Source organism: Somniosus microcephalus, chromosome 14 (assembly GCF_052327205.1).
Source record: "Somniosus microcephalus isolate GS21.2 chromosome 14, FLI_Smic_1.0, whole genome shotgun sequence".
NCBI classification, from domain to species: domain Eukaryota; kingdom Metazoa; phylum Chordata; class Chondrichthyes; order Squaliformes; family Somniosidae; genus Somniosus; species Somniosus microcephalus.
In genome coordinates, this window is record NC_141000.1 from 102,768,403 (window position 1) to 102,781,010 (window position 12,608).

The 12,608-nt window shown below is 43.9% G+C and overlaps 1 protein-coding gene across 5 annotated transcripts in view; it reads left to right on the top strand.

Annotated features, from left to right (window-relative positions):
- The window catches only part of gart (phosphoribosylglycinamide formyltransferase), a 77,810-nt gene extending 67,939 nt beyond the window's left edge, over window positions 1-9,871 (top strand). For 4 of the 5 annotated variants that reach the window (XM_086007088.1, XM_086007089.1, XM_086007087.1 and 1 more), the window contains 5 exons: window positions 295-438; window positions 1,343-1,473; window positions 5,482-5,623; window positions 6,688-6,803; window positions 9,483-9,871. In XM_086007088.1, coding sequence (XP_085863214.1) covers window positions 295-438; window positions 1,343-1,473; window positions 5,482-5,623; window positions 6,688-6,803; window positions 9,483-9,680 — 731 coding nt within the window. In that variant the 3' untranslated portion in view covers window positions 9,681-9,871. Of the gene's footprint in view, window positions 1-294; window positions 439-1,342; window positions 1,474-5,481; window positions 5,624-6,687; window positions 6,805-9,482 lie in introns of those variants that run through there. The other variant, XM_086007091.1, reaches the window with a different exon arrangement.
- The last annotated feature ends 2,737 nt before the right edge of the window (window positions 9,872-12,608 follow it).

The following is a 12,608-nucleotide window of genomic DNA, read 5'->3' on the forward strand; positions in this document are numbered from 1 at the left end:
GAGAGAGAGAGAGATTGGGAGTGAGAGAGAGATTGGGAGTGTGAAACATATATTCAACAGAATAGCAATTCTGCTCTTTTTTTTCTCTATTATAGTGAAAAATGTAACTGAGAATCAGCTGATCATCTTGACCTTTAATTATAATGTGGAGCGTGCTGGAAAATATTTTTAGTTGCTGCCTATCTATTTTGTTACGAGATAGCACCTTGTACAGTTTATTATCCAATTCAGCTAATTGAGCATTTAAAAAAAACAGTTTTAAAGAAGTATTTCACACTTTTTTTCTCTTTTTAGGCTGTGAAGAGGTAGCAATTAAAAATCTCATGAAAACACTACATTTAAACCAGCAGTCTGATCAAAGTGCTGCTGGTGATGGTTTATCGCAGGATTGTGGGCAGACTCGGAGAATGAGAGTGGGCATTCTCATCTCCGGAACAGGTGGGTTTCTCCAATGTCGAGTGGGAATAATTATAGATGAAAGAACATTTTATTCAGTTGCACCCTGAATAAGCTGAAAGGAAGGGCTTTTGGATTGCTTCGTGTTTCCCTAGTTCCAGCCAGAACCGTACTTGTTCAATTTGACATACTATTGAGGAGGAAGTTTGTATGTATTTCCTTAATGTGGCACGCCCTTTCTCATTGCTAACAGCAAGATCTCTGCTCGTCTGTCCGCTGTGGGAGCCCTCATCGAGCAGATGCAAGGGGACCTTGTGGGTCTTCAGACTATGGGACCACTGTCTGAAATGTGCAGCGATGTATCTTTTTTTGACCACGGGCCCTTCAGCGTGTCTTGAATTTGGCGTTTGAAAGTTTGCATGGCATTGAGTTGGCCCTCTCTTAACAGTCTACACCTAAGGGTTTTGGAAGCTGCTTTCATATCTGTTCTTATTTCCTTGGTTCATTCACTGGTCACTGTTAGGTTTTCTGTGCTCTCTCGATCTAAAGTCCAAGGTGTTGAAGTGGGTGGAGTCGTGTTTCTAGGGACCTTTGCAGGTTGTGGAAGAAATACTCATGCTAGTTGGCTTCTGTTGCAGTTGGGCTATGTGGGTTAGTGGTAGACCTGGAAGAAGCAAAATAAGTCCTCTGTGTGACATGAAAATTGTTCACCATTTGCTGGAACGTGACAGCCTTGCCCTCACGGAATAGCAGGTGAAGCTTTGATTTCCCCTTAAGGTGAGCTTTGTATCTCTGGGAGCTAACAGTTGTGTACAGTTGGGAAGACCTTTCAAAGTTTCAGTTTCCCTCCAGATGGAATTATGTTTAGGCATTTTCAAGAAATGGAATGGTAAGTTTCCCTGAACACTTGTTGCTACTGTTTACATTTTTCTTTTTTCCTTTTAAGGGACAAACCTTCAGGCCATTATAGAACACACAAAGGATCCTGCCAGTTGTGCGGAAATAGCAATTGTTATCTCCAACAAAACAGGCGTAGAGGGGCTGAAGAAAGCAACCAGAGCTGGCATTCCTACAAGGGTGAGTGCGCTGCAGCCCCCTGGTGGGCTGATCAAATTCAAAATATAACCAGTAAATGTTGCATGTGAGTAAAACCCAGGGTCCAAGAAAAAGAGCAGACGCGTATCACGAGGACGGTAGCGTTTTCCCCGTCCCCAGTAGCTAGTGTGTTACCGTCGATCTTTAATCCAGCATTCAAATCGTAAAATGGAAATGCTAGAAACCCACTAAACCTAGATTATGCTTCTACACATATATTGGCATTTGAAGAACAAGATCTGTTCTTTGGAGGTTTTAAGTTGGTCCTGCTTTATTCTCTGACATTGAAACTAATGAGAGCAGAGCATCCAATGTAAAATGTACATGGTGATCCTGGTCATTTACCACACATTGACTCCAAATTTCAGCTATACTGCTCATTAGAGGTGTAGAAAAAGGGGCCTGGGTGCTTCTTTCTTTACTTTCTATTCCCCCCCGCCCCACCCAAGAAGAAAGACAATTTGGAGAGCCACGTACCCTAAGCCAATTGTGGAATGCGGCACAAAATCCAAAGATGTCAACACTGCAAAAAGCACAGTAAATACTTGAAATCGTCTGTGTTGGTGAGAGACTTGGAAGTAGATCACCTGGCCTTTTTTAACTTAAATTTTCAGTATATAGTGAGCAGAAAGACAGAAGTGTTGGGTACATACACGGGTAAATACTATATCATTGAGGTATTAGTGAAGGGATAATTACTAGTCCTAGCCCTTTTCGGGCTACCCCAGATCAGGCGTATTCCCCAGATGTTCACCTTCAACTAAAGTTAGAGATAGCCGAATTCTATAAGACGCTTAATTGGGTCTAAAGGTCCAGGCTAGCTCTCTCTAAAGGAAAGGAACGACTTGAAGATGTTACCGTCTTCCAGATAGCACTTTTAATAAGTTTAACTAGACTGTAACCGTCTGGATATTATGAGGGTCCGGAAAACCCCCCCAGAATTCTGCAACTCCTCACAAAAGAGTGTACAGAAATTGAGTTTGCGAGTTTGATACAGAAATACTATTTGAGACAATTCTAAAAATATATAGATTTATTAAAGAACCGACATGCAGCTAACAGCTGGTGATTCAATCGCAACTTTAACAGTTCAAAATGCAAATAGCTTACATTTCTTATTCTCAGAGATCCTTATTCTCAAATCTTAACTTCGTTACATTTTTACATTTCTTATTATTCTTAATCCAGAATGTCCACCAAAATCAAATAAAAGTATCTCTTGATCCCCGAGACTCAGAGTTAAAAACTTACAGATCCTGCCTCTGAAGTTGAGAATCGCTTGCCCCTTCCAGCGACTTCTGACTTCCTATCTGAAAGCTCTATATTTTATATCTTTTTGCAGTGGTATATCCTTTGAAGTTTTCTGCTGATGTAAGCTAATTATCTCTAGTCATAAATAACAACAGAAAACGCTGGAAAAACTCAGCAGGCCAGGCAACATCCGTGGAGAGAGAAACAGAGTCAACGTTTCGGGTCGAAACCCTTCTACAGAACTGAGGAAAAAAAGGCAGGAAAAGAAAAGTTTAAAAAGCAGTTTGGGGGCTGGGAAATGGGGAAGGGGATGAAAGAAGAGACATTAAGAGATATACAAGGTGAGCCGAGATAGTAATAGGACAGGTAAAGAAACAAACAATGGCTCTGGATGAAGTGTGAAATGCGCTGGCAGAGTGAGAGACAGCTGCCGTGTGGGAGAGAGAGAAAAAAAAGGAAAAGGCACAAACCAAAAGTGTGGATAAAAAATATAAAAATATAATAGGGGCCGAGGTTATGATCTGAAATTGTTGAACTCGATATTGAGTCCGGAAGGCTGTAAAGTGCCTAATCAGAAGATGAGGTGCTGTTCCTCAAGTTTACGCTGAGCTTCCGTGGAACAATGCAAGAGGCTGCAGACGGTGAGGTCTGAGTGGGAATGGAGCGGTGAATTAAAATGACAGGCGACCAGAAGTTCAGGTCACCCTTATGGACTGAACACAGGTATTCCGCACAGCGGTCACCCACTCTGCGTTTGGTCTCCCTAATGTAGAGGAGACCACATCGTGAGCAGTGAATACAGTATACTAGATTGCAAGAAGTACAAGTAAATCGCTGTTTCACCTGGAAGGGGTGTTTGGGGCCCTGGACAGTGGGAAGGGCGGAGGTATATGGGCAGGTGTTGCATCTCCCGCGCTTGCACGGGAAGGTGCCGGGCGAAGGGGAAGGGGTGCTGGGGGTGGTGGAGGAGTGGACTAGGGTGTCTCGGAGGGAGCAGTCCCTATGGAATGCTGAAAGGGGAGGGGAGGGGAAGATGCGTTTGGTGGTGGGATCACGTTGGAGGTGGCAGAAATGGTGGAGGATGATCTGTTGAATGTGGAGGCTGGTGGGGTGAAAGGTGAGGACAAGGGGAACCCTATCGTGGTTCCGGGAGGGAGGGGCAGGGGTAAGGGCAGAAGTGCGGGAGATAGAACGGACCCAGTCGAGGGCCGTGTCAACCACGGTAGAGGGGAATCCTCGGTTGAGGAAAAAGGAAGGCATGTCGGAAGCACTGGTGTGGAAGGTGGCATCGTTTTACGGCAGGTATTTTTACTTGATGTCATTTTTTCAAAGGCACATGTTTTTTAATGTTAACGTGGGCATTGCTATTGTGTTTCTTCCAATGTTCAGACATAGAGGAACCTCCAACCTGCTGTTTCAACAGGGCTATTGTCTTAGTATTAACAACCGATTCCCATTTCGAAAGCTTGTATGGTGTTTACAACTTTGTGCCAACAAACCATCTTATCTCAGAAGCCTGTATTCACAGCTTCTGTCGATTGAGGCTTTTTAGATTTTTAAACCCAGTTTATCGTGTTTTAATAAAGTCAGAATTCTGTTCATAGGATGGTGTATTTTTCTGAAATATGGCTATTCCTTTACATTAGGACATAGTTTAAGTAGTACATGTCTGTCAATGTGCTTTATTTTAGACACATGATAAGCATTACACTAACTGAAGAAGGTGTGATTCATGGTCCTTGGTTTTGAATGAGGACTATGGGGGACAGATGTTGGGCCTGCTTTATGCTAGTGAGAGAACTCGGGGTTAAATGGATGTAGGAGTATCTCTGGAAGAGGAATGGGGTAGAGTGGAGGTCCTCTGGGTTGTTCACTGGTAAATGTGGGTAGCAAGAAACTACTTCAAATATACAAATGCAGTAATAATTAACAATTGAGCTGTGATCAATCTTGAAACAGGAGCCCATGCACTGACCCTGTGAGAAGTTTAATGGAATACTTGGTTATTAACCCATAAGCCTGGACTGTCTGGGATCCCTTTTATAAGCATGGAATTTTAGCTACTGCAAATAGCACCATGGCTTATAGCTGGCTGAAGCACAGTTCTGTTGTCACATTTGACTTCAGAAGAAAAACTTAATCATAGAATAGCACAGCACAGAAGGAGGCCATTCGGCCCATCGAGTCTGCGCTGGCTCTTTCGAAGAGCAATCCAGTTAGTCCCACTCCCCTGCTCTTTCCCCATATCCCTGCAATTTTTTCTCCTTCAAGTATTTATCCAATTCCCTTTTGAAGGCTACTATTGAATCTGTATCCACCGCCCTATCAGGCAGTGCATTCCAAATCCTAACCACTTATTCCTCATCTTTTGCCAATCAACTTAAATCTGTGCCCCCTCGTTTTTGACCTTTCAGCCATTGGAAACAGTTTCTCTTTAGTTACTCTATCTAAACCCTTCATAATTTTAAACACCTCTATCAAATCTCTTCTTAGCCTTCTCTGCTCTAAGGAGATCAACCCCAGCTTCTGCAGTCTATCCACGTAACTGTAATCCCTCATCCCTGGAAGCATCGTAGTAAATCTCTTCTGTACCCTCTCCAAAGCCTTCACATCCTTCCTAAAGTGTGAAGCCTATGTATGTATTTTTTAAGCTCCATTTTCTGACATTAGCAATTGTTTTTTTTTAATAATTCCTAGGATTTACCTGATTTGAATTCTTTTACATTTGAAAATCTGTAGGTAATTGACCATAAATTATATGGAAGCCGCTCTGAATTTGACAGCACCGTTGATCAGGTACTTCAGGAATTCTCTGTTGAACTGGTCTGCCTTGCGGGATTTATGAGAATCCTCTCGGGTCCCTTTGTCAAGAAATGGAATGGTAACTATTGATATTTTTCCCCCCAATTAATCTGAACAGTCTACTAGTAGCCCTACACCAGAAGTAAAAGATTTTTTTTTTGGCATGTTCAAAATCTGAATACTGAGCAAGCACATAGAAGTATAAAGATATTTCATAACATCAAATTTGATACTTTAGCATTGACTATACAGGAAACTTTGTGCTATCCGGAGGTTGAATGTCCGGCAGCTTCGATCTAACGGCAGAAATCAGCAGCCATTTTGGTTAGGTTTTTTTTCTTCTCCTAGCATTCTTTTCACAGGCAGGCTCTGGAAAGCGTCTTTGTAGCTTAGCAACAGCTTCAGAGACGCTTCCAAGCTACTGGGCTGAGTGTTTACAAGCTGTTGCTGAGGAATAGTGTTTGTGGTCAGATACGGCAGGCTCTGGAAGGTGTCTCTGTATCTTAGCAACAGCTTCAGAGACGCTTCCAAGCCACGGGCCGAGTGTTGACAAGCTGTTGCTAAGCAACAGTCTTTGTTGTCAGATACGGAGATGAAAAGCTCCTATCTGATAACATTGACGCTGGTCTATCCGGAAGTTTTGAGGCAACGGCAGCAGCTCGGTCCCGTGGGTGCCGGATAGCACAAAGTTTCCTGTAGTAGGTCTGACATGGCCTTAATCTTGAGACCATTGTTGAGTGAGAGTATAGTGTGCTGCAGTTAATTGTTCATCTCTCCCTAAGTTACTATCTGTTCATTTAAAATAAGTAGATTAACTGCAGCTATCATTAGGACTGTTTCAATAGCTCAGAATTATTTTTTATAGGAACATAAATAATGTGGTGAGAAGAGATTTATAGGCTGCAAAATTACATACAAATAATTGTCCCTTATTAAAGACTCCATTACATGTTGGTGTTTAAAAATAACAGGAGTCCATATTGGACTTGGGTGTACACTTGACTGTATTGAATTATCCAATGTTTAACTTTGTAGCTGGGTTATTCATTACTTTCAATCCAGCTATAAAAGTGGTAAGTCACTGAACATTTATTTTTTAAATCGGTCAAATTGGACGTTCTCTAATTGTAAACTGTCTTCTAGGTAAACTGTTGAATATCCATCCATCACTGCTGCCTTCTTTTAAGGGCGTTAACGCACACAGGCAGGTGCTGCAGGCCGGAGTACAAGTGACTGGCTGTTCTGTGCATTTTGTAGCTGTAAGTATTCCGCCTTTTATTTTCAGTTTATTGCCCCCCACATATTCCATCTCTTTACCTCAGTTTTCACTTCAAATCCCCCTTAGTGCTTTCTTCAGTTGGGCCTTGAGCAATGATCACCACAGTTGGTCACACTGGCATTCTAGGCACAGGACCAATGGGAGACACCACTGTTCTAGAGCCAAACACAGTGGCCTAGAAATTGAGTTTTGGCTTAGCCAGGGCTTTAGCGCCGGAAGTTAGTGCCGGCGCTAAGTCCCCCTGCGCGCGCCAAAAATTCAGCAGGGCCGCGCCCAAACGGCTGCCGGCGCTACTGAAGGGTCTTTGCGGCGGTAAATCGGCGCTAACTGCCGTTTCGCGCCGCAATTCCGGCGCTGCGGCACCCGATGCGGTGCGGCAGGCTCGGGAAGTGCAGGCCTCCTCCTTCCCTTAAGGAGGAGCTGCCTGCACCCGATCGCGGCCCGCGAAAATCTTTTAAAAAATGAGCCCGGCACCTCGGACAAGTGCCGGGCTTGCTTCTGTTCTGGGGGGGGGGGGGGGGAAGTCCGGGGAGGGAGCTGCGGCCAGGCGGCCGGCGGGAAAGCGGCCGGCCGCCGCGGGGCCTTTAATGCGCCGGCGCAAAGACTCGTAAGACTCTGTTGCCAGAGTCTTAGTTGCGGCTGTCACGGGCGAGGCGGCCGCAACTGAATTTCGGCGCTGGGGCCCGTCGGCATGGCAACCGGGACGCTGCGCACACCGATGACGTCATCGGTGCCGGCGCAGCGCTACCGGTCTACCGCGGCGTAAGGGCCCCAGGCAATTTCGGCGCCGGCGCCAAATGCAGCGCTAGGCCCTCTAGCGCCGCAAAATCGGCGCTAAGGGCACTCAATTTCTAGGCCGATGTATTGGATTTTAATTCCAAGTGAAGTGGTTTCGCACTCGCCTACCTTCCCCAGCCATCAGTGACGGTATAGCGGCCAGATACAGAGTCACAAACTACAGTTTTAAAAACAGCTGCGCACGCACAATTATTGTCGTGTTGGGGGATCTTGAAATATAAACAGAATTTTTTTACGTCATTCAGGACCTGAGCGGAAGCTACAAAATTACTCCCAAAATTCGGTTCTCGAATATGGTCAGCGAGTGCAGAACCACTTCACTGGTCTGTACAGGTAGGCTGTGTGGCTCAGTCCACTTGCGGCCTGAAAATTGACCACATTTGATTTGAGGTCCCGTTTGCAATTATGTTGCTTTTGGAGGCAGCGCTCCCTCCAGCTAACTCTGGGAGCCTACTCTTGGTGGTGGCGTGTGGCTTCTTTAACATTTATCAGTCGAGTCATTCCTAGAACATTTGTACTTAATAATAAGTAATGCCCCCTCCTGCCATTGTGAAAAGATTTATTGTTTTTTTTTTAAAGGTTATTGAATTAATGTTTTCTTGGGTACTTGCAGACACTGACTACATAGACCGTGTTAGGGCCTTTCCTTGAAGGGTCAGGGGAGGAGGATGGATAACAGCATGTTGATGGGTAATGTGGGAAGGCCGGGTTTGGGTACCACATAGTCTCCCGCGGTGTTGGTGTGGGCAATGCGTATCTGGGGTCGCTGGGCCTGCAGGGTAGGGGCCCGCTCGTGATTGTACTTTCCCATTTCCACGCACGGTCTGCGTTTTACTCACTTGGATTGGCATCCCACAGATGTTTTCCCACATTTTCTTGTGAGGGATGTTGGGTTGTGCTACCTCTGCGGGTTCTACCTTCTCAGCAATAAAGGTGAAATATGAATTGGTGTAATGGGAACCTTCTTGTGTTTGGAGCTGGACTTGGGGTCATAGTAAGACTCATCGTGGTCCCAGTAGCCTCTAGGTTTGCCAGTTGGAGGAAGGGACATGACCAGAATATATGCAGTAGAGTGCTGCTATGCTACAATTCCTTCAACATTCATCTGTCAGGGTAGGGTGGAATTTGGTGTAGGATTTTTAATTGGCCCTCTTATTCTGCAGTTGGCGATTATGGCAGTTATCCCCCGTTGTCTCCTCTAGTCCTGCTTTGTGGTTAGGCCTTTCAGGTCTTGTTCCCTTGAGCTGCGCAGGTATATCTTATTGAGAGGATAATGTGGAGTAGAACTCCTCTTGTCCTCCTTGTCTCTCCTTGTGATGCATGCGCCCCCCCCCCCCCCCCAAACATTTATCTGGACCTGACTAAGTGGAACAGCATCCGTCTCATTGGGGAAGAGTATCGAGATAAATGTTACATCGAGTATACAGCACTGAAACGGGCCATTCGACCCAACTGGTCTGTGCCGGCGTTTGTGCTCCACACGAGCCTCCTCCCACTCTTCTTCATCTAACTCTATCAGCATACCTCTATCCCTCGGGTGCTTCTCTAGCTTACCCTTAAATAAATCCTGGTATACTTCTGCGCACCAGCTTTAGAGGAATCTTGGGTGAGGTCTCCGGACCAGGAAGATGCAAGACATAGGAGAACTGTTCGGTGACACGCACAAGGGGAATTGCAAGCAGAAAATGAAATGGGTGACAAAAATGAGTTCAGAGCTCTCCCAATGGCCTAGTGCGTAAAAGCGGCACTAGGTACAATATTAAGCCACATTCACACAAAGTCTCAGGTTTAATTCCTGGTTTATCCTGAGCTTAGCTGATGATGTCCCACTTTTTCTTCTAATTGTATTCTGCTATTTCAGGAAGAAATTGATGCTGGAGCGATTATCGTACAGAAAGTTGTGCCAGTGAAGGTGGGGGATACTGAAGAGACCCTGTCCGAAAGAGTGAAAGAAGTTGAGCATGTGGCATACCCTGCTGCTCTCCATCTGGTGACCAGTGGAGCAGTACGTTTAGGAGAAGATGGCAAGATTTGCTGGAAAATACAGGATTGCAGCTGAAGCCATGCAACAGGGGCTCATTCTGACTTGTTACAAAAGCTAAGTTTTTGAGGGGGGGAAAGTATTCGAAACCGAACCAAATTCAAATCCCTTCTGATTTGCTTTTTGTATCTCCTGTGGTACATTCCAAACCCTTGTCCACATGTCATTAAATGGAGAAGCGAATCATAGTAACTCTCCTGTGTGCTAAATTGTACTCGTTTTGATTTCCTGTTACTTCAACTAGATTATCATTAACAGAATGACTTACTTTTTCATCAAAAAAAAAAGATTTTTTCCACAGAGAATAACAGGAAATTGCAGAAAAGAAGAATAAAACAAAATCTGTACGCCCATTTTCACTACATTTTTTATTGTGGTAATAAAACTTGCAAATATACGTTCTACTCTGTTGTTTAGCAATTCTCCAAGGTATTTAAGAATTCAGAAAAAACTGGAGTTTACATTCTTAGCCTGAAGAGAAAAGCTAAAGTGTGTGGAAGTATTTCTAGCCAGCTGAAGACACCAGACTTTGATTACACCATCTACCCTTTCTTTAAAAGTCACAGTGCAGAGAATTAGGAATAGTGTAACGAGAGGCTCGTAACATCCTGCCCAACTTACAGAGCAGTCTTAGCAACTTTGGATGAAATGCTGGCTACAGTCAGAAAAAAGCAAAAGCAGTTTATAGAGACAAAAGCCGGTTACCAATCTTACAGCCTTGGTCGGTGCTGGAAGCCATCTTGGCAGTACATATAATAAGGGCTGTTTTCGCAAGCTGCACTGCATAGAACTCAGCAAGCCAACTTGAATCAAATAGAGTGTTACTGCGTATAAAACAACTAAACAAGGATGCCATGCTGCCCAGAAAGCTGTACCATAAGCAAACCTGTACCCCTCTTCTGGCCTGAAGCTACACTGCAAGGCTGAAATATTTCATATTAGATGGGTGTGAGACTGAAAATAAACAATTTACCTCTTCATGCTGAAATAGGGCAAGAGCTTCCTGATGGCCCAATGCATAAATGCACAGATCGCAAGTTGTGCGCAGTGCCAATCCCACCAGTGTAACCTGGCAGCAATCAGAAGCTGGGGAAGAAGCAGCCCAGCAATGTCAGTATTTACATTTTTTTTTAATAGTTTCCTTGTGATCCAGGAGTGCTCCTCTGGAAACTTTGTGCCTCCCCTGGCCCAGGTTTCCCTCAACCACCCCTGACTGCAATCAACTCTGCACCCCGTCCCCACTGGCCCCCATCACCACTTACTTTTAAGCCAGGATCTGTTCCCTCGGGTCCCCAGCAGCGGCCTCCTGCCACCCGAAATCTCGTTGCCGTCCGCCAGCCAGGTGGCGATTTCACTGGGTTCGGCCGGGAATCCAACTTCACACGTGGAAAGGAGACCTGGGAGTTAAAATTGCTTGGGCTTCATGCCAATGACGTCATGGGGGCTTCCCACCTGCCCGATTTGCGTTTTGAGTTAAAATCGGACGTTGATGTTTCAATTCTGAGATTTGTAGGGCTCGTTTGGTCTTGGAATTGCCTCCATGGGAGCATCCTCCACAGTGAGCTGACAAGTTATCACATTAGCATAGGATCTCACCTTTCACATGAGCTTGATTTATAAATATTTTTTTGAATGTCTTTTTAAAAGTACGGTATTGCTTCTTCCTCACACTATCCTTTTAAAACTGTGTCCTTGAAAAAGAAAATTGAATTTTCGCTGGATGCTTTACCAGGCCAAATGTCAATACACAATTTTCATTCTGTAATTAATTTTCAGTAATCACTTCTAAATCCTATATAGAATCCTGAAATTTCAATAAAGAATATAGCAACTTGGCCCAGGGTATGATGCCAGCTCTCCACACTGGAGCTATAACAAGAACAATTTGCTGTTAACAGAAAATGCCCCAAGCCACTTATGGGGGTAAAAGAAGGAAAAAAGTAGATTAAAGCATATGCTGAGATATGCTGTACGATTTAAAAGATATACTTTAATCCCACTTCCTGGCCTTTTCCTTCTATCCATTTTAATATTTGTCTTCAAGTATTCCCTCTTAAATAACAGTTTTTCTTCTGGATCACTGCTTTTGAGGTGGGGGAAGGGGTGTCGAATTTGTCCATCTTCTAAATGCTCAGCTAATCTTAAGCATGGGGGGTTGTCAGTGTTTCCCAGCCACCTCGATTGTATATTGGCTACTTTGCAGTAGGTTTAATTAAATCTTTTGCAACCGATTACTTAAAAATGACAAGTTATTCAGCTGGATGAGAGGTCTTGTAGAGCACAGATGACATTTGATTTCTTGCAGATTAATTGCATATGCTCATTCAGATTAGCCTGTGCAATAATTAAGAAATGGAGAAATATATGGCAAATTTAAAAGATATCACATACAAATTTGATTTCTAAAACATGGACTAATTTACATGGACTTTTAATTCTCGTTCTTGAGATGAGGTTATATAAATTCATAAAATAGTACAGCACAGAAGGAGGCCATTCAGCCCAGTGAGTGCGCTGGCTATAAAATCACTTTTGCTTCCTATGGCCTTGTGATGTATTGTAGTTGATATTTGTGTTGGCAAGTTAAAACAACAGTGCCTTTTCTGTCAGACTGTAGAAGGAACTGATTCTCTCTTGAATGACATTATTTGCTAACTACCAGCATTCCAGGAACATTCCCTAGATCTATATTGCTAAGTAAACTTTTTTTTGCATTTTTCCTGGGCTTTGTTTAATTGAAGCACAACGCAACTTAAAAAAAAACAGTAGATTTGTGAGTCAGCTGTTTTTAATAAGCGCATACAAAGGTGCTTTTGGGTGAGACATTAAACCGAAGCCCTGTCTGCTGTCTCGGGTGGATGTAAAAGATCCCATGGCACCATTATGAAGACGAGCAGGGGAGTTATCCTCTGTCCTGGCCAAAACAAAAAAAACCAAAATATTTAT